The sequence below is a fragment of the Leguminivora glycinivorella genome, chromosome 16, assembly GCF_023078275.1.
Source record: "Leguminivora glycinivorella isolate SPB_JAAS2020 chromosome 16, LegGlyc_1.1, whole genome shotgun sequence".
Taxonomy (NCBI): domain Eukaryota; kingdom Metazoa; phylum Arthropoda; class Insecta; order Lepidoptera; family Tortricidae; genus Leguminivora; species Leguminivora glycinivorella.
In genome coordinates this window covers 16,649,044-16,671,607 of record NC_062986.1, presented here as the reverse complement: position 1 = coordinate 16,671,607, position 22,564 = coordinate 16,649,044, and the positions used below count along the sequence as shown (strand labels likewise).

Sequence of the window (22,564 nt, the reverse complement as noted above, 5' to 3'; positions counted from 1 at the left end):
ATTTTAATGAGTGGTGGGTGAAATTTGTTTAAAACATTACCTACTAATGAACGGCTTTAGTATATAAATATGTAACCTCCTGACAATTCACCTTCTTGATTTTATTTATTTCCATAGATATTCTGTCAGTGAGTGTCAAGTGTGTCAACTAGCAACAGTAGCAACCATGTAGCAACCAAGGTGAAAAAATCTAAAAAAATACCTAGTTATACTGTATAATGATATTAAACAGTTTACTTAATGATTTCACCAAAATAGAAGTAAATTAAAACCGAAATAAATTACATATATGAAAGAAAAAGTGACCAAGTCCTCTGGTGTCTGAGGCTGGAATCGAACCAGCGTACCCTCCTATCGCGGGAGATGCCTCTTAATCCGCTCGAAATAATCCGCACAAGTTGAAATATTTTCAATAGATTATAATTTAACTTGTGTTCATTAGAAAATAGAAGTATATTTAGAATTTGCCTAGGAACTACAAATACGATGTTATAATAGAATATTTTTGTACCATCTCAATACCTACTGCAATCCTTTGAAAAACCAAAATGTCTGCAACGCGACTGTAATAAAAATAAACAAAGGTTTTAATAAAATCCTGAAACGACATTTTCAGCACGCGTTGCATTTATATTGCAGGTATGAAAAGCCTAGTTAAATACAATACAATGGCAGTTTCGCCACGAGCCTGCCTTTGTGCCTCTTGGAGTTCAGTAAATAGGTTTTTGTGGAGAAGAACTGCATGAAACGGAGTTATGAACAACTGATCTTAAGGTAATTGAAACTATTTATTGTTTTCTTTTTCATAAAAGCACTGGTGATTCAGCGGAGAGCGCATGGCTATCACTCTCGTAGACTCGAACCCCAAACCATTAAGTTTAGGTCTAAAGTTACCGCGATTGGTATTCATGAAAAAAGTGTAATAGGAAAATGGCTTACGAGTATATCACGTATATTTAGTTGTACATCCGAGAAAGAGTATGTTACGCTTGGACGTTTATAATGTCTTTATTTACATGAACATATTTACATAATTATATAAGAAACTAAGACTAAACTTAAAAGCTAGCTAATGTCTAAAATAGGCCCTTGAGGCATTGTAATTGGCGCTTGGACTAGTTTTAAGAAGTAAATTTGGGTTCTGCAGTTTCAGAGAAAAAATCAGAACCTCTTTAACTTTACAGACCAAATTTTCATTTCCCTTTCGAATACCATTTTGGCATACCCGTATGTGCTGTGTCGTAAGTCGTAAGTGTCTTAACAGAATGCAAGCGTTTTGTAGGGTATGTTATTCAGAAATTTCTATGGTACCTACGATACTAAATAAGGTATTTTACATATATCTGAATAATTCGGGACATAGGACGGAGATTTTCATTTTCAATAAAATCTTATTGTAGCTATGTGTACGTTAACAACGTTTTAATTTACCTATTTACCTTAGTAGTATTTGAACTATTCTTGGCACTGACTTCAGTTCCGTGAGTATTGAAGTAAGTAGTTTCAAAGCAACCTGAATAATATACGAGGTGGTTACTACCGTTACAAGCGAATCTCACTCAGTTGACGTGAACTCAAATAACGTCTCGCAGTTTTGGGGCCTTGTGTGCAAACATGGCAAGTTACACATGGTGTAGTCAAGGTCGAACATATTTATGCGGTTAATTTGTTTACATTATGAGTAGGCATATATTTTTATCAAACAGACAACATGGTTTATCATAAATAAACGAAATATCATACGGTTAAGTAGGGTTCATGGGTGGGACCGCGTACAAGAAATTGCGAAGCGTCTGGTGGACGTAACTGGTGACCAAAGAGCTGGCGACTTCCTCGCACAACGTATCAGGCTATCAGCACTGCGATAGGGCGAGGAAATGTCGGCAGCATCCTTGGTACAATGCCTCGAGGGCCTATTGGGGTTTTTAGATATAAGCTAGCTTTTAAGTTTTATGTTTAGACTTAATTTCTGTATATAAATTTAAGTACCTACCTACAATAGATTTTGTTTTGCACTAAGTAGGAATCAAACGTGGCTCCAAATGGTTCGTGTGGTAGTTATAGTTATTTGTGTCACACGGTCGCAGTTGCATCTTGCACTTTTCCTGTTCTCTGTTCTAAAACTTGGCTTGGCTTGGCTTACACTGACGATCGGTCTGGCGCAGTTGGTAGTGACCTTGCCTGCTGAGCCACGGTCCCGGGTTCGAATCCCGGTAAGGGTGTTTGTGTGACGAACACAGATATTTCATCCCGAGTCGTTAATGGTTTCTATGTATATAAGTATTTATATCCTTGCCTAGCACCCATAATACAAGCTTTGCTTAGTTTGGGGCTAGGTTGATTTGTGTAAGGTGTCCCCCAATATTTGTTTATTTATAAATTTATATATATTTACTATTTTTTATCTCCTTATTGTACTTACAACCATATTAGGGACCGGCCACACTTAAGAGACGCATGTCCTGAGGTGCGGAACGGACGTCCGCGCCACGCCGCCTGAATGTAATTCAAAAAACGTCTCCTCAGTACATTTTGTATAGGAAGGACGTAAGACGCGCCCCAGGTGGCGTGGCGGCGGCGTGGCGCGCCCCGAGACACGCGACGCTTAAGTGGGAACGCTGCCTTACAAGTTATTTATTTTAATAAAACTTTTATCGTTTCAGGTAAGTTCTTCAAATTACATTTGTAGTTGGATTCACTAAGGGTAAGTTCTGTTATTACTAACAATTTTTCACTTTATTTCAAACATATTGGAGAACTATGTACCTACATATGCAGATAATAGATTGCTTATTTCATAGCGTCTAAGCATTTATTTCAATGTTTTTTTTTTTTAAGGCCATCGTATGCAAAAATTTAAGCATATAACCGTAAAAAGGTACTAAAAATACTAACACTAACTAATAAGGATTAGAATAAATATACATTTTCTATAGTAAAACATATTCATCTCCTCAAATGCATTAGAATGAATGGCTTCGGCGGCTGCATATAACATACGATCAAGCGATAATGATTCATTGTAGTTAAAATTCAGTAAAGTACTATGTATAATAAGTATATATCGTCGCCTAGCACTAGCACCCATACTACAAGCTTTGCTTAGTTTGGGGCTAGGTCGATCTGTGTGAGGTGTCGTCCAATATTTATTTATTTATTTATATGTACAGTACTTTTCTGGTGGTGCGCAGGCCCCGAAGGCCCCACGGTCTTGTCTTTTGTATTTTGTTTACCTTTAGAGTTTTTACGCGAGGCCACAGGCCGAGCTACAGATAGATAGTGCTACCACGCAGAATACTTTTTACACACTTTTATAATTGTTCTGCGTGGGAGTTGGACCTCCGGCCCGCCGCTTCGATTTTTAGACACTTTTATTATTGCTCTGTGTGGGAGCACTATCTGTCCGCAGCTCGGCCTGCGGCCTCGCGTACTTGGGAGCACGACGGGGATGCTCCGGGCCTTCGGCCCTACGCGGAGCTCGGCCTTCGGCCTTCGCTGGGTTTCGAAGCTCAGCGTTGGGCCTCCGGCCCGCCGCTTCGCTTTTTAGACACTTTTATTATTGCTCTGTGTGGGAGCACTATCTGTCCGCAGCTCGGCCTGCGGCCTCGCGTACTTGTGAGCGCCAGGGGACGCTCCGGGCCTTCGGCCGTACGCGGAGCTCGGCCTTCGGCCTTCGCTGGGTTTCGAAGCTCAGCGTTGGGCCTCCAGCCCGCCGCTTCGCTTTTTAGACACTTTTATTATTGCTCTATGTGGGAGCACTATCTGTCCGCATCTCGGCCTGCGGCCTCGCGTACTTGGGAGCGCCACGGGGACGCTCCGGGCCTTCGGCCCTACGCGGGGCTCGGCCTTCGGCCTTCGCTGGGTTTGAGGCTCAGCGTTGGGCCTCCGGCCCGCCGCTTCGCTTTTTAGACACTTTTATTATTGCTCTGTGTGGGAGCACTATCTGTCCGCAGCTCGGCCTGCGGCCTCGCGTACTTGGGAGCGCCACGTGGATGCTCCGGGCCTTCGGCCCTGCGGGGAGCTCGGCCTTCGGCCTTCGCTGGGTTTCGAAGCTCAGAGTTGGGCCTCCGGCCCACCGCTTCGCTTTTTAGACACTTTTATTATTGCTCTGTGTGGGAGCACTATCTGTCCGCAGCTCGGCCTGCGGCCTCGCGTACTTGGGAGCACCTCGGGGATGCTCCGGGCCTTCGGCCCTACGCGGAGCTCGGCCTTCGACCTTCGCTGGGTTTCGAAGCTCAGCGTTGGGCCTCCAGCCCGCCGCTTCGCTTTTTAGACACTTTTATTATTGCTCTGTGTGGGAGCACTATCTGTCCGCAGCTCGGCCTGCGGCCTCGCGTACTTGTGAGCGCCGCGGGGACGCTCCGGGCCTTTGGCCCTACGCGGAGCTCGGCCTTCGGCCTTCGCTGGGTTCCGAAGCTCAGCGTTGGGCCTCCGGCCCGCCGCTTCGCTTTTTAGACACTTTTATTATTGCTCTATGTGGGAGCACTATCTGTCCGCAGCTCGGCCTGCGGCCTCGCGTACTTGGGAGCGCCACGGGGACGCTCCGGGCCTTCGGCCCTACGCGGAGCTCGGCCTTCGGCCTTCGCTGGGTTTCGAAGCTCAGCGTTGGGCCTCCGGCCCGCCGCTTCGCTTTTTAGACACTTTTATTATTGCTCTGTGTGGGAGCACTATCTGTCCGAAGCTCGGCCTGCGGCCTCGCGTACTTGTGAGCACCTCGAGGACGCTCCGGGCCTTCGGCCCTACGCGGAGCTCGGCCTTCGGCCTTCGCTGGGTTTCGAAGCTCAGCGTTGGGCCTCCGGCCCACCGCTTCGCTTTTTAGACACTTTTATTATTTTTATGATTGCTCTGTGTGGGAGCACTTTTTTTCGCGTAATAAAAACGACAGGACAAAAACACTTATTATTGAAAATTTTAAAGATCATATCTAAATATTGGAGTCTTTATTGCTTAGTTAGACGTTAGAGATTAATTAGTATGAGTGTGAATATGAGTTCAATTTATATCTAACTAGCTTTTGCCCGCGACTTCGCTCGCATTAGAAAGAGACAAAAAGTAGCCTACGTCACTCTCCATCCCTTCAACTATCTCCACTTAAAAAATCACGTCAATCGGTCGCTCCGTTTTGCCGTGAAAGACGGACAAACAAACAGACACACACACTTTCCCATTTATAATATTAGTATGTCGACTCCACAGCTCGCTAACGTCTTGCCGTGCGATAAAAAATCCGACGCCGAGTCATGTCCTTTGAGATATTTCATTCGTCCATATAATCCTTTGAAGAATGACTTGCCATTTCCATTGGCTTTCCATAACAGCCTAATATAGTCCTTTTATCATTCCATTTCAACAACAGACACATTCAAAACAGAGTTTTGCTCTCTAGGGATTTGATCGAAAGTCGACTGACACGCGATTTTTCATTTATGTCTGATTTAGGAATATAAATTTGTCCCTTAGGATGATGCCGCCTAGCCGAAGTGACAAGCGTTGACGTTAGGTGGCTATACAATACAATAAAATCATTTATTGATAAAATAAAATTTTACACGTCAGGTACATTTTCATGCTTACTGCTAGATTAAAAATTGCATAAATTATTAACAGGCAAGGCTGAGTGAGCGAATTTTATATGTATGTGTATATTTGTGTGTATACTAACCCCCTTATTCATAAACGTTCACTAAAGTTATCAGGCTTTTAAAGTTCGTTTGTCCCTTTCTATCACACTAATACGACATACGACAGAAAGGGACTATACGACAGAAAGGGGCAAATTAAAACTTTTTAAATCGACACGGTTACAGGTGTATCGACGACGTTTTACAGATGGCATTTCGACCTGACATATAATGACCACTTCTCACTAGTGCGTAAAAAAAACACCATCTGTACTGAAAACGAACTTTATCGGCTCGATAACTTTAGTAAACGTTTATGAATAAGAGGGTGACAGTTTTACTCATTTTGACTACACTATCGAAACTCAGTCTGACTCTGTCGCGCCCTCAGCTGTAGGAAGAAAGGATATTGGACACGCTGGGAGCACACTTCGGACACTGGCGATCAAATATAAGAAAGAGGCGCGTTCCCAGCACACAGTCTATGCTCGAGGTGTACGCGTACTATGCTTGTATAAGTGAAATATGACAGGTTGACTGTTCGCGTTTTTGACAGGCGGTAACTGTGAGGTAAACGAGTGGGGGTGGGCGGCACTTTTAGCGGGGAACGGGAGTGGACATACTGTACGATAGTACTCTTTATTATACTGTGACGTTGGCTAGGCACCTGGTAGGCTTAGTCAGGTTTATTGTCGCTGAATACGATCACTTATTATATGCAAAGTAGGATGAGCGTATGTTGATTCTTTGGAGCTGGATTTGCGTTTGATTGTAAGCATTTTAGATAGAAAATTGCTTTCTATACATACATACAACATACAATCACGCCTGTATCCCATAAAGGGGTAGGCAGAACACATGAAACTACTAAAGCTTCTGTGCCACTCTTGGCAAATAAGGGGTTGAAAGAAAACGAAACTGTGACATTGCAGTGACAGGTTGCCAGCCTCTCGCCTACGCCACAACTTAACCCATATCCCATAGTCGCCTTCTACGACACCCACGGGAAGAAAGAGGGTGGTGAAATTCTTAACCCGTCACCACACAGGCCATAGAACATATAATTGATATAGTAGGCCCACTCGTTGCAAAATACTGTCATAGAACTTTTGCTTATCTGTGAACACTTGCCAATCTTGCCATATTATAGACATTACTAGTAGAAAAAATATAAAAAATCCCAGATTTTTAAGAAACGTATCAAATAAGAATAACACACTCCCTTCTGAAAAAATAAATAAAATTATAGGACATCCCAGATTTTAAGAAACGTATCAAATATATATATATATATATATATATATATATATATATATATATATATATATATATAAATACTTATATACATAGAAAACATATGACTCAGGAACAAATCTGTGCTCATCACACAAATTCTGATGTGTACTTAACACAGCAAACTACCGACTGCGCCAGACCGGTCGTCAAAAACTTAACACAGCAAAAGGGAGTGTACAAGTTTCTAATGGGTTGGCAACGCGCATGTGACACTCCTTGAGTTGCAGGCGTCCATAGGTTACGGTGACCGCTTTCCATCAGGCGGACCGGTGGGCTTGTTTGCCACCGACGTAGTATTAAAAAAAAATGGTATAGTAAGCCCAATCGTTGCAAAATACTGTCATAGAACTTTGCTTATCTGTGAACACTTGCCAATCTTGCCATCTATTACAGATATACCTAGTAGAAAAAATATAAAAAAATCCCAGATTTTTAAGGAAAGTAACAAATAACACACTCCCTTCTGCTGTGTACTTAACACAGCAAAAGGGAGTGTACAAGTTTCTAATGGATTGGCAACGCGCATGTGACACTGCTTGAGTTGCAGGCGTCCATAGGTTACGGTGACCGCTTTCCATCAGGCGGACCGTGGGCTTGTTTGCCACCGACGTAGTATTAAAAAAAAATTGGTATAGTAAGCCCACTCGTTGCAAAATACTGTCATATATATAACTTTTGCTTATCTGTGAACACTTGCCAATCTTGCCATCTATTACAGATATACCTAGTAGAAAAAATATAAAGAATCCCAGATTTTTAAGGAAAGTAACAAATAACACACTCCCTTCTGCTGTGTACTTAACACAGCAAAAGGGAGTGTACAAGTTTCTAATGGGTTGGCAACGCGCATGTGACACTCCTTGAGTTGCAGGCGTCCATAGGTTACGGTGACCGCTTTCCATCAGGCGGGCCGTACGCTTGCTTGCCACCGACGTAGTATAAAAAAAAAATAACACAATACAAATTGGATGATAACAAAACAACTTGCTTAGAATTATTTTAACATTTGTTAGTAATACAACATTTATTTTAATATTCATAAAATTCATGACATTTTATACCAAAAATTAAAATTGTCAGGAAAAAGTAACCAAAGTGCATTTAGGTTAAAATTTAAAAAAAATCAAACGCAATAAAATCAACAAATATCGAAAAAAATGACTTAAAATTAACCTTAAAACCCAGTGTTCCTCCCTCTGGCCCTTCCTGTAGCTTCCATGCGATCAGTTATGGACCTGATCAGTGTTACGATCAGTTTTTAACCGACTTCAAAAAAGGAGGAGGTTCTCAATTCGACTGAATGTTTTTTTTTTTTTTTTTTTTTTTTTTTTTTTTTTTTTGTATGTATGTTACTCGATATCTCCGAGAATCGTGGACCGATTTTCAAAATTTTTTTTTTGATCGAACCGGTATAACCCCGAGATGGTCCCATTGGCACCAAGTCAGGGTCTGATGATGGGATCCTGGAGAAATCGAGGGAACTCTTCAAATGTTATAGGCACATGTAATGTTTTTAGTCTATTTTTCAAAGGTACACCAGTATTTACGTCTGATGGTAATAATTTTATGTGGCTGAGCTGATGATGGAAGGTCAACTCCTCAATGGTTAGGAGTTTAAGGATAATTCTTTCACTACTGTACATGTATTCGGACTGATACATATAATATCACTAGGAACCACTAAAAATCAACTGAGCTGATGATGGAAGGTCAACTCCTCAATGGTTAGGAGTTAAAGGATAATTCTTTCACTACTGTACATGTATTCGGACTGATACATATAATATCACTAGGAACCACTAAAAATCAACAAATAAATAAACTTTTTAACAAAAAATAAAACCGCCTTCAAAAATAAGCGCGTTACAAAACACGGAGAAACTAAAAAGCCAAAAATAATAAACCTTTCAATTCAGATTTCTTGTCGTATTGTAATAAGCTAAACATCCAAATTATAAACAAATCAATTATTTTTGGAGTCGGTACCAGCCTGTGTATGGTTGGGTGGGGCAAACAGGCAATAGCAAGGCGACGAACAGGTCTGGTACCGACTACAAAAATAATTGATTTGTTTATAATTTGGATGTTTAGCTTATTACAATACGACAAGAAATCTGAATTGAAAGGTTTATTATTTTTGGCTTTTTAGTTTCTCCGTGTTTTGTAACGCGCTTATTTTTGAAGGCGGTTTTATTTTTTGTTAAAAAGTTTATTTTTGAGGAATATTTTCCCATTCCTCAATAACTACGGCTTCCAGCTCTTTGAGGGTGGCTGGAGCAGGATCCCGTGACCAAACAATCCGTTTTAACTCATCCCAGAGATGTTCGATGGGGTTCAGGTCGGGGCTCGTTGCTGCCACTCCATTACGGTGCATTCCGACCTCATGCATCAGGGAGTCCCGCACTATCAAGGCAACGGGCGTAGACGTGCATGAATTGGAAATCAGGTCCAAAAAACTCAGCGTACGAGACCATACGTTCTTCTAAGATCTCCATAATGAGGATCCGTTTTGCCGTCGATGGAAATGCCGCCCCAGAACATGCACGAGCCGCTCCCATAACTGACTGTTTCTTCGGTGAAGACTGGTGTAAACTGCTCTCCTTGACTCCTGTACACCCTTTTGCGTCTGTAGTTAGTGTAAATGATCTCCTTCGTCTCGTAGTGGAACAAAACTTTCCTCTATTGCTGCAACGTCCAATCCTTAAGCCTTGTAGCAATTCGATTGGGGTATTGGCTCTGGCTTCAATTGGTAGCCTCTGTCAGCTCTTCGGGGTAACATTTTCTTCTCCCTCAATCTTCTTCTGATCATGGAGATACTCACTACAGTTCTTCGAGCTGTTCTTAGCAGTATCTGCAGGTCAGGAGCGATAAGAAAGCGGTTCCGCAAAGAGGCTGATACAATGTACCGGTCGTCTCTAGCGGTGGTGCAGCGTCTTATCTCAGATCCTGGCCTCCTGATGTAGCTACTGGTCTCCAGAAACCGCAACAAGATTCGTCGCACCCGGAAACGGATTATGCTTAGGCGTTCAGCAACTTGCTACTGCCGTAGTCCGTTTAGGAGCAGTACCACCACTTGAGCTGCTTTTTCTGGTGTTTTACCCTATGCGCCTGCAGAAAAAAACCTTGAAGGCAGGTTTTTTTTTTCTGCAGGCGTTCGTCCTCGGTGACTTTTGGGGTGCAAAAGATCCACATGACACCTTTACAGCTCCTTCTAAAACCGTCTGGGGTAGCATAGCACACCTAGAGTCCCATTAAAATCGCATCAATACCTTTTTTTTTAAACCACGGCAGATTGGCGATTATTGTTTTTAAGAAAATTGTACACCTTTTCTCTTAAAGGGCTTTAATTGTACTTTGAAATGACACAAATATTGATAGATTACAGTCAATAAGATTAGAGATATTTTTGCCTGAAACGATTTTGCGCGAGGTGCGATTTTTTTTGGTATACCCTAACTTACGCGAAGTTTAGTCGGCCGTTTGAACTGTGCATACTTTTTACTGTAACAAACAAATATATTTATTTATGGCTAATAATTTAGCTATATTAATGCACAAGAAATTTATCCACTAGCAATCATAGTTTTTATATTGTATCTTAAATTAGTAATTGTGTCTTGTAGATCACAAAAATAGCAATTACTTCGTAAAAAATAATTATACAAAAAATAACCTTAATTTTTATTAGCGCTGTTTATAGGTATTTTACAAAAAAATTGAGTAAAATGTCTTTTTCATAGAATTTCATCAAAATTGTGTAGATTTATGTGCTAAACTTAAATGGAACAATGGTATTAAACGTAATATGTCTAGAAGGTAATTAATCATTAACTGTTTTGTAATTTTAATTACCGCAAAGCATGACATAAAACTTAAAGTGACAAGAATCAGTCAACGCGCTTAAAGCTACCATTACCAGTTAAAGTGGCTTTAAACTCATAACAGCGGTATTCCATTTCTTTGCAAGTGTAATTATGGTAATTCATACAATCAAAAATGACACTAAACAGATAATGAAGACTCATTCATGCAAATTCTTTTTAGCGAGGTAAGACCATAACGTCATTTTAAGTAAAAGTACAGTACAACTTTATTTTTAACCTGCATTAAGCCTAATAGTTTAAAGCCAAACCGTCATTACGTGCACAGTGTCACTATACCTATCTCAACACGTTTAGAATTGTTAAAGTACTAGTGTCATTATAGCAAAAATGACACTGTTGCTTTAAAATGAAACTCAATATTGAATAGTTATTACAAGTTCAAAGTGACACTTTAAGGATTGATACAATGTTCCATAAGAAAATTGTCATACTTACCATTCAATCTCGCGGAACACCGTCACTAAACACAAAATGACAACTTTCGTCTTAGAGTTCACTACATTTTGATCGGCGTCCAGGTCATTAATGCAAACATGACATTGTTCCCGTCCCCCACGCGTCTATTCCCACTATTCGCCATAGTGACATTAGCGCCCCCTGTCGCTTCTAAGCGAGCTAAATCGAATTTATTTATTGTATTGTTTAAAACATGTTTATAGTCACAAAATGATATATGTACGTTATATAATTATATTTTCGGATGTACTTGTACTGTCGTAATTATGAGGTACTTGCCTATTAAGAAAATACACGTTCTGGCGATATGTTTGAACATGCCAATTATGAGTCATGTCTTATCTTATGATTCACAAGATGTGCAATTCCCGTTAAGTTTATAAATTTGGATCACGTCTCCGATTTGGATAAAAATTGGTAGGGTGATAAAGTCCATGATGCTGAGCAAGATCCACTAGGTTTCCCAAAATGTCCTATGTAGTTTGTATGAAACCTTCCTTTTTTGTTACCAGATTTGTATAAATTTTCGGTAACAAAAGAGGAAAGTTTCATATCATACAATCAACCTAGGACATTTTGGGAAACCTAGTGGATCTTGCTCAGCATCATGGACTCTATCAGCCTACCAATTTTTATCCAAATCGGAGACGTGATCCAAATGTACAAACTAAACGGGAATTGCTGAGATATGAATCTAAGTAAAGAAAGACGAAAATAAATCAAAAAGTGTAGATAGAGTCACAAAATTACCGGGTCTACTCAAACAAATCTAAAAATATAAACATAATTATTAAAATTACATATTTGTCTTGCCTCTTTGTAGTTTTATCGACAATAAGTAAATTGTGAGTCTTATGATTCTTATGAACTAAATATTTTGTAAGTATATTCTTACTGAAATAATCTTCTGTAAACATATTCTTATTTAGAAAAACATACCTTACTCAAATGCCAAAATTAATAATAAATGGACGAATCATCACAAAACTAGCATTATTTTATACCACACTAATTAAGATGAAACTAACAATAGTTATAAAACGTTACTAGTTTTTCAGACATATGGTAAATTTCCAATAACTGGGCACATGTACTAAAAAGTAATTTATTAATTTAAAAAAAAAAAACGATTATTATTATAAAATTAACTGATAATATTTAGTAGATACCTACATGGTGGCCAGTTATGGAAGCCAGTTACTGGCAATTTACCGTATATCTAATTAACAATCATAATTATGTCATTAGGTAAAAATAAATCAAAAAAATAATGATTAATAAATAAATGCAGAAAATGCGCACGTTTAACCTGGTTGTAAGTAATAAAAACATTAAAATGACTATATTTAACATTATACAATTTAAAACGCAACTTAAAAATAAGGCAAATAATCATTTAAATGTTTATTAGATGTTATTTCACATTCCTCAATTACTTTTATGGCACGTCCATGTCAAATTATAATAAATTTATTTTCACTGGATTTTAAACTAATATTACATACCTACACTAGATTTATATGTTTACTCTGTTTATAGTTTTAATAATTAAAATATAATTTGCACACGTTTTGATGTGAACCACAGGTCATAAATAGATAAAATACGCAATCATATCACATGCGTAAGAAATAGCTGAACATTTGTAACTTATCGCAGCTTAACCCACTCACGATCTATGGCACACCAGATGCGTCACAATAAAATCGTAATAGATAGATACAAAAATTACCACAATTTATTTCTGTCATTCTACAAAAATCGAGGTGATCTCAGTTTTTTCTGAGCAAAAAATGTATAAAAACTCTTATTCCAATTATTTTGAGCATAAAATATTTCAACGTACTTCTTAAATCATAAAATCAATTAAGACCGTTCCTGGTCAAATAATAATACTAATCGCAGGACAATAGTTCAAAGGGCAATTTGATTAAGGCCTATTAGGCTATTCGTTAATTTGATCACTGACTCAAGAGACTGTGCTCTATTCGCGTTCGTCATAAATCTCCTGATACTAAAATATAACGGTAGGTACATGTTATTATATGGGAATTAACGTCATAGTCGTTATTAAGTCAAACGGCTAAGTCATCCGTCTTTCAAATGTGTTTACTGTGTGAATTTAATTTTCATAAAACGAACATAAATAAGTTTCATTCGGAAAAATCTACATTTAAACTTATAAGTAAGCAAGCACGCCCTGTGCCAACGTTAACACAACGGCTAGACCAATAATCTTGTCCGCCGATGACACCGACTGTGGGCGCACATAGTACGTGTCATACAAATTGTCCCAGAAATTCATCCGGCCGGTGTGAGGGTTAACTCTGGCTGATTCTTGGAAGGTGACGAGAGCGGTTGAGGAGTCTCCAGCGTAGTATAGGTAGTTGAAGGCTGATGCGGTTATTGGGAGCCAGGTCACTTGGTCGTTGGTCGGCTCTCTGGAAAATGAAGGGTTAAAAGTTAGGTGTGATTTGTGTACAATATTGTAAGCTTAATTATATAATTGGACGGCGTGCTCTATTGATTAATTTATTCGTGTTAAATCAACTCTACAAATAATATTTTGTGTTTTTGATTTCGCATTTTGTGTTTGTGTTTTCGATTTTTTATTATATTCAATCAGAAAGATTTGAAGATCATATACGTACCTAAATTATTATCAAAACTTAGCAACAATGTTAAAAATAAAAATACCTATATTTATTAGACAGTGCTAAAACGTGATAGGCACGCATGGCGTAAGTGCGTTTTCACATTATCCGATCCGATATCGGATGTAGGACCGATATCCCATACATTTAAGCCGCCATCTTGGATTTTTGCCTTAGAAATCCTTCCGACATCCGATATCGGATCGGATAGTGTGAAAACGCGCTAAACTGTGCCTATTTTTTCCGTTTTATCAGCAAAACTGCGGAGACCTACATGATAGTTCAAATGTTTATTTAACTTACAAGCAAGTGAAAATAAACACCGTGTAAAATCAACAACCTAGTTTTCACCACTAAGTAAACTGCCGAATAAGGGTCATTAAACTTTTATCAGCTTACCTGATCCAGTTTAGGACAGCTTGAGACCTGTTTAATAGTAATATAGTAATACATACATACCTACATGTCCTACATAGTTACATACATACAATCATTTTTGTATCCTATAAAGGGCAGAGCACATGAAACTATTCAGGTTTCAGAGCCACACAATAATTAAGGGGGTGAGGTAAACGAAATTGTGACATTGCAGTGACAGTGACAGGTTGCCACCCTTTCGCCTATGCCACAATTTAACCCATATCCCACAGTCGAATTCTACGACACCCACTTCAGTGGGTGGGTGGGTGGAGGTGGGTGTGGTTTCTTTCAAGAAACCCACTGGGGTGGTGATATTCTGAATCCGTCACCACACTGGCAATAATAATAGTAGGTATCTACTTAGTTTTGTACTTTACTTCTATATTCTTATTATAAATAGCCTAGCCTAAGACTTCAAATAAAGAAAGATCAACTCAACTTAAAAAAAATACCATTTTGGACCCACGGAACATCGTGGAGGGTGCAGGCCGGGGTTCAGGCAGACCGAAAAAGAGATGGCGGGACGACTTGAACGCATTTATCCAAGCTGGCAAAATTACGCACATGACAGGGTTGAGTGGAAGAAGCGAGGGGAGGCCTTTGCCCAGCAGTGGGACACTACAGTAGGCTAATAAAAAAAAAATACAAATTAAATTATTTACCCGGTGTTAGCAAAGGACACAAAACGCCTGACTAAAGACGCCCTGGCGTTTTCATCCTCCGGCTTCAGATCGTAGTCAAACAGATAGTTCAGGGTAACCCCGTGCCACGCGCCGTCGATCTGGATCGTATTGTACAGCCAGTCCGAATTCCTCGTCCCTCTGTAGGTGAACTCCAGCAGCCTCACAGCAGCCGTCGAAGTCAACGCCCTCTCCCTCGCCCCTCTTATCACTGACACCACCACCGCCGTATCCCCATGGTAGTTCAAGAAATCTGTTATCGTCTCCATGTTAATTGCTCTGTTCTCCCAGTAGAAATTCCTTATGTTGTTAGCCACAACGGTCTTGTTCATTGTTGCATTGAATCCTAAATCGACTTGGATGAAGTCTGAGAAATTCGCTTGCATTTTCTCTAACCAACCCTCATGTACCGCTTCACTTGCTCTGAGCGTGCCTTCTCTATCCGTGTATCCGGCTATATAAGGAATGTGGCTGTAGTTGCCTGATTTCAATATGTCAATGGGAGCTTCAGTGATGAAAGTGTCGTTTAGAGCTTTGTTTTCAATGCATGGAGCAAAAAGTACGGAGTTGTTCTGGAAACTAAGGCTCTGTAACGCTGGAGCCAGGAGGGCTAAGTCAGTTGTTATTAGTTTACTAGCCAGACCACCTGGAGTCTCTCCTGTGTAACTGAGCTGTTCTGCAAAAACTTGGGCATATTTGATAGGCTCGTAAGCAATGGCCCATGGAGCTAAAGCGGAACCACTCTGTGCTATAGCTTTATGAACTAAATTGGTTGCTAGTGGTGATAGTGTGATCAGATCTACCATAGCTGCTCCCGAACCATGTCCGTAAAGAACCACATTGTTCGGATTACCGCCGAACCCTGCAATATTATCTCTTATCCACTGTAACCCTTGTACGATATCTTTCAATCCTGCATTGCCCGGTGCTTCAGGGACACCCAAGCATAGGAATCCGAATATAGATAATCTGTAATTCATGGTCACAACAACCACATCGGCATCAACGAGTCTTCTGTAGGAGTACTGTCTGATATCGATAGAAGAGTATTCTTCTCCGAGTAGGAGGACCATGACTGGCTTGGGCGTGGTCACGTTCTTTGTATGGATGTTGAGGACGAGGCAGTCCTCGACGCCTACGATACCACGAGGGGTGGGGTGGGCGCATATGACGTTGTTGTCGTGGGCGTGGAAGACGCCGGGGTATGCTGGTGGTGGAGGCGGGGCCTGGAAAAGAGAAAATGTATATTTTATTAAATGACTAAACTTGTTATGGGGCTGGTCACATAAAATTGATCTGGCTGGTGGTTTTGTAGAACTGCGGAATCGATTTCAAGAGATTTACAGGTGAATAAATAATAAAATAGATATCAAGCAGTGAACTGCCTATAAATAGTTAAATAAGATGATAATGATGCCTACATGATGATATCATGGTTACATGAGTTGTTATTTTTTGGATAAAGTTGAAACATGACACTCCCTGTTTCGCTTACTAGCTGTTATCAAAGATAGTAGAAGCAGTATCAACAAACAAACGATAGATAGATAAATAAAAGTTTGAAATCCGGAATAAGTGCATATTCCTTACAGATTTCAGAGAAACGTTTCGTTCCTTTTTACTTATCTTGTCTTGGAACTCTTCAAAGATATCTTTTAGGCGCCAGGCACCTCAAATTCTTTTAACGGAAAGAGTTTTTGTAAAGAAGTACCTATCTTGATTATTCGGAGAGCGATTATTATCATTTCTTGTAAGAAATCCTCTCCCTTATCTCACGATTTTCCTTTTCTCAAGGATTCTACAGACGACAACAAATGGCCAGTGATTTCAGATAATTGCTGGCTAAATAGAAGAATGGAATTCAGCCAATCGGCCAAACGCCGCAATGTTCAGCAAATCGCAAGCGATTATCGGTGGCGTACGTAGAGGCCGTTACATAACATTTTTGTGCCTGACTGCTTACTCGTTTCTTTTAAAATTTCCTCTTATCTTGAGCGTTAATTGCAGCATAATCTTAGTAAACGGTACGGAGATGGAACTTATGTGCGAAATGTCATTTGATATTTGTCAGTCGCTTTTCGGTGAAGCAAAACATCGTGAGGAAACCGGACTAATTCCAATAAGCCCTAGTTATCCTTTGGGTTGGAAGGTCAGATGGCAGTCGCTTTCGTAAAACTAGTGCCTACGCCAAATTTTGTTATTAGTTGTCACAGCGGACCCCAGGCTCCTATGAGCCGTGGCAAATGCCGGGATAACGCAAGGACGATGATGATGATGACGCCCAATATACACTTCTCTTTAGCAGTTTTTATCTCATACGAGTATGTCAAAGTTATTGTCAATGATGCACTCAGTATGCCGGTGAATAAGCCCAGTCAGGTAGCGTAAATTGATATAAAAAAATCGCTCTTTTTCAACAGCTTAAAATGAGTAAAAGAACAACCTTTCCAAGAAGAAGGGACTAATTTGAATGTTATCCTGCTCACAATAAAACTGTTTTTCAAAGGGCTCGGTTGACTGTCTTTTTTCTTTTGTACAGAAATATAGGCCTGCGGGCCTAGCCGAAGATACAGTCGTTGACGTTACGTGGCGATCGAAACGAAGTCTATCTCTGTCGCGCAATACAGAAGAGCGATAAGGAGAGCTAGCTATGAAGCGTAAACCATTGTGATGTTGGACGAACACTGTTGGGGAGCCTAATTGTAAGCCGAGATCGCAAAAAAGCCTATTGAAGTGGCTACGCGAAGCGTAAAATGGCCGTCTCCCTCACTCTCGTGAAGTTTTGTGAGACAGGAATGGGATGCGGGTTCCAGTGTTTTGTAATTTAATGGACCCATTCTTAACTGGGCTTTTGATTGTTTTGCGCTTTTGGTTTGCCTTTCTTGTGGAAATATTGGAATAGTCATCAGTATTTGCATAATAAAGACGTGTAGAACCGATTTTTTTGGGGACAGAGTTGCACAGAAAAATGTTAGTAATTAGTTGATTTAATTTTTAAATTTCTGCAATAGTACATTACATCAGAGGCCGGGAAAATGAGGATTTCCGGCCAAGTGGGTATATACGGCCGAGCGAGCGTGCGAGCGAGGCCGGATAGGGATACGAGGCCGGGAATCCGTTTTCACGCCGAGGCATGTATAGTGCTTTTCTCAAACATACAATGAAATAAAATAAAAATGCTCTAAAGGACAATATTTTATAAAAAAAAGTTACTTTGCAGGCCTAGGCCTGAAAAATAATATGAAATCCCTTTACAGTCCTCTCGAGTTGTTGCGCCCAAAAAGCGATACTTCCCAGCCCATTTTAAGGAACGTAAAGACAATATTTCATTCCATGTTTGAGAAAATGGGATTATTTTCGACCTTCTAAACAAAACTCTACTTTACAGCATAATTTTAGAAACTTTAACGGTCATTGTAGTCTAAGTAGTTTAAAAAGATACATCGTCATTTTCTTGCCCTTATCCCATATGTATCCTTTTTGCTGTGTAATTAACACAGCATAACCTAACCACAAAATTAACATTTTGAAAAAAACCCGACCTCGATATAGTAGACCGATTTTCATGAAACACGGCTAAAGAACACTCCCGATTAACTCAGCTTTGCAAATCTAAATCGGTTCATCCGTTCGGGAGCTACGATGACACACACAGACAGACAGACAGAGAGACAGACACGTCAAACTTATAACACCCCGTCGTTTTTGCGTCGGGGGTTAAAAAGGGAGCGTACAAGTTTCTAATGGGTTGGCAACGCGCATGTGACACTCCTTGAGTTGCAGGCATCCATAGACGGTGACTGCTTTCCATCAGACAAACCGTATCCTTCTTTGCCACCGACGTAGTATAAAAAAAATGTTTAAGTAATCTGCGTACATTTTGCATTAAGTAGTTGAAATACGTAATAGTTGACATGTTATTATAACTTTTCAGACGAATGTAGAAACTTTTGACAGATGTTTAAAACGTTGCTGCTTGCTTACATTCAATTAAATGTGTTTACTTTAAAACTTTACTTTTACATAATGATACGCTTATTTCCAAATAGAGTTGGCAGATCACATGAAATTGTTCTAGCCTCAGTGCCATTCTCATTTAGATGGCCTTTGGTTGATTCTCGGATAGATGGTGCTAATATTATTTTTTCATCACACCCGCACTTTAAATGTGCTATTGCACGCAGGCGGAGCGTGAGTTATAGAAAAATCGTTCTCCCAAGGGAATAATGTAATTTCTTGTACCGTACTTAACTTTTTTACATCTATTTACATATTTTTTACATTGCGAGTGTGATGATTGTGTGTAACTCGGGGAGTATGAATATTACTAACTCGAGTCTTTAAATCGCTCCGGCAAGCCGTCGCGATTTAACTTACTCTCGTTAGTAATATTCAACTTCCTCCCCTTGTTGCACAATGTACTATTGTCAATTTTCATCAAATTAAGAATATGGGCCAAATTGTCAAAACTGAGTTTTAAAAGTTTTAATCCGGTGTCGATTTATGGCTTGATTCTCTCTGAAAAATATTATGGTAGAGGTTCAGATAGTAAAACATATGTATATATGATGTCATTGATGTCATTTGACGTAACCGCGATGGTGTTATATTTTCTCTGCTAGTCTCCTCGACTTCCGGCGTGATTCTATTTTTATTCTACCTCAAAGATTTTTAGGTCTACATACATAGAACAACATTTTACTTATTTTTATTAATGTCAACTTATGACATTAATAAAATTAAGTAAAATGTTAATGTACAACAATTGGCAACATGTTAAAAACTAATAGTTTGAAATGATTCACGGTTAGTTTCATTAGACTTATACAGAGTGGGGCCTGTAACAAAGGCGAAGAATTGAACTGTAGGCTATTCTCCTTATACTGATCAACACTTGTTCAGTGACTTTTAAAAATTATGAAGTCTTTAATTTTTTAATTTTTCATACAAAATAAATATTAGCTTCAATGTACGCCATTATTGTTGTCATTGACGTTGTCTGTCACACGCCGAACAAATGTTGATCAGTATAAGGAGAATAGCCTAGAGTTCAATTATTCGCCTTTGTTACAGGCTGGGCTCTGTATTGACGGGAAAGAAGGTAATTCGGTTTATATCCCGGTCAAAATAAGTCTAAGTTAAAAACTATCCTAATATGTTAAATTCCGGGATTAAGGCTATCTCGATTCTCGGTGTCAATATAAACACCCCTCCGGTATATTATCAAGTGAGATTCAACTCTGATTTTAAGGTTTAGGCTCTGGGGGCCGATTTTTGAATCTCACTGTCACTAAAATACCGGTTGAAAACGGTGAATTGCCTATTATTTTCAGTGACAATTTTCTGAATTCGAACGCCGTGAGACTCAAAAATCGGCTCCCTGGCCCCTCGCCCAGCGGTGAGCTATCAATATCGCCGTGTCTCTTTTATTTGCACGACAGTGCTTATCTTTTGTTCGTTTTTATAGCCGATAGCTCATAGCTTACTAGCTTGCGGTGGGATCAGTGCCTTATTGCAGGTAATCGGGCAAACAATGACACCATGCGTCGTTATATTTACGTATTAATTACTCTATCTGATTTAATACACATTTGATAATATATTTTTGCATGCACACTTTCTTTTTATTGTAAATCTGGCAACACCGAGTTTTTTGAAGTCTAGGAATACCCATAAAGTGAAACTGCAGTTTTATTACTGCATAATACGTTGCACACTGTTCTAGAGCTGTATTACTAGAGTATGTACCGGACGTTTTATTCAAGGTTAAAAGCCGCCTAAGTCGCGAAACTCTCGAATAATTTTATTTCCCATATAGAATGCACCTGCGGTAATTGCTGCTGCAATGATATGAGAGTGAAAGGTATAGTATGGAAATGACGGCTGATAGAGAGGTATGGAGGAAGATGATCTGCTGCGCTGCCCGCCAACCTCAAAATACTGGAAAAAGGGTAAGGGGGGTTAGGGGGGGAATGATGAATGCACCTGTGGATATTAATAAAAATATCCATCGCTGAAAAGGTCCATTCTTAGAAGGATCATCATTAGATTATCTCGAAATTTTTGTCGATAATTAAAATGATGTTTTTTTCACAACTGTGCAAAAATACCCAGTTTATCAATCACTTTATTACATTGTAAACAAACACATTACATAACCTCACCTTGAACCGATTAGCTCCTGACGTGGACCCAGCGTAATGTATTCCATAAAACACTTGATAGTTCCCATCGTTAGCCTGTGAGCCTTGTATTTCCCCCTGTGTAGTATTCACTATGGTCTGCGCGTACGCACTTGAAAACAAAAGCAGTAGTAAATAAAACATGGCTGCGCGGCGCGGCGGGCGGCGGACGAATGGGGAAAATGGCGCTGACGCCGGCTGCGCGCGAGTTTAACAAGCGATCGGCGGTGCTCAAACTTAGGCTTCTATAGACGTTGGAATTTTATTGGATGCGATGAGATGCAAATAATTACATATATAGACGGTCAACCAATTCGTGGCACTAGAAAAAGGCGCAAAATTCAAATTTTCTATGATTCCGCCAACGTCAAGCTCAAGGTTTAGGAAGGCAAGCGTTTCATGAAGACAATTGGCCGCTGAGCCCTACATATTTCAAATTCGTCGCATGTTTTTAGTGCCACAATTCATTAATCGATCGATGACGTGCAATTTATTGCAAATCCAATGTGATTTTCGGTATCTAACTTCTAAGTTTGTTCGTTTATGTTTTTTTATCATGTACAAATACGCAAGTAAGAGGTATAGCGGGTTGTCACTGATTGACTTGCACGTTATCTATTCGCGGATTAGCAAAGGAATGTTCTCATTACCTTTTTGTCAAATTATAATTATTACTACTTAACATATAAGACATACCTTTCTGTCGATAGATATGTTTTTAAAACACCTAAAATTCGAATAAAAGACACTGTGCTAACGCGAGCCCGCTCAGTCTGCGCCGAGCGCTCGAAGACAACGGACCTGCGTTTGATCGTCCGGCGCACCTAGCTTTCGTAAGCAGCGCGATAGTTCCGAGAAGTGCCGTAAACTGCGACTACACAAATCTTGATCCTTTTTACACCTTATGCAATTTTAGCATTCGACATGCTTTTCATATGATTTTGGATTTTAAGTTATACGTGAAGTTTGTTGAGAGTTTGAATTATTATTATATTTTGGGACCAGGATGAGGTTCTGGTTCTCATGATGATGGAGTCAGGCAGGAGATGTTCAACAGAACTGCTATTCTACTTATCATAACTCCACCATGTTTGGGCTCATTAGATTTGGGCTGATGAGCACCATCGATCTAGATGAGGTCCAAGGTCTCATGATGGAGTCAGGAGGTGGTCAACAGAACTGCTATTCTCCTCATCATAACCCCATCATATTTGGGCTCATTAGATTTGGGCTGACGAGCACCATCGAACTAGATGAGGTCCAAGGTCTCATGACGGGGTCAGGAGGTGGCCAACAGAACTGCTATTCTCCTCATCATAACCCCATCATGTTCGGGCTCATTAGATTTGGGCTGACGAGCACCATCGAACT

At 39.8% G+C, this 22,564-nt stretch overlaps 2 protein-coding genes across 2 annotated transcripts in view; one reads left to right on the top strand and one right to left on the bottom strand.

Moving 5' to 3' along the window:
• Window positions 1–22,564, top strand: part of LOC125234411 (transient receptor potential cation channel trpm) — a 448,945-nt gene that overhangs the window by 74,152 nt on the left and 352,229 nt on the right.
• On the bottom strand, window positions 12,142–21,361 carry LOC125234412 (venom carboxylesterase-6-like). Its single transcript, XM_048140641.1, has 3 exons — window positions 21,176–21,361; window positions 14,994–16,237; window positions 12,142–13,698 (listed from the first exon to the last, which is right to left on the bottom strand). Exons 1-3 carry the CDS (start codon window positions 21,335–21,337, stop codon window positions 13,437–13,439), a joined length of 1,668 nt encoding a protein of 555 aa, XP_047996598.1. The 5' UTR covers window positions 21,338–21,361; the 3' UTR covers window positions 12,142–13,436.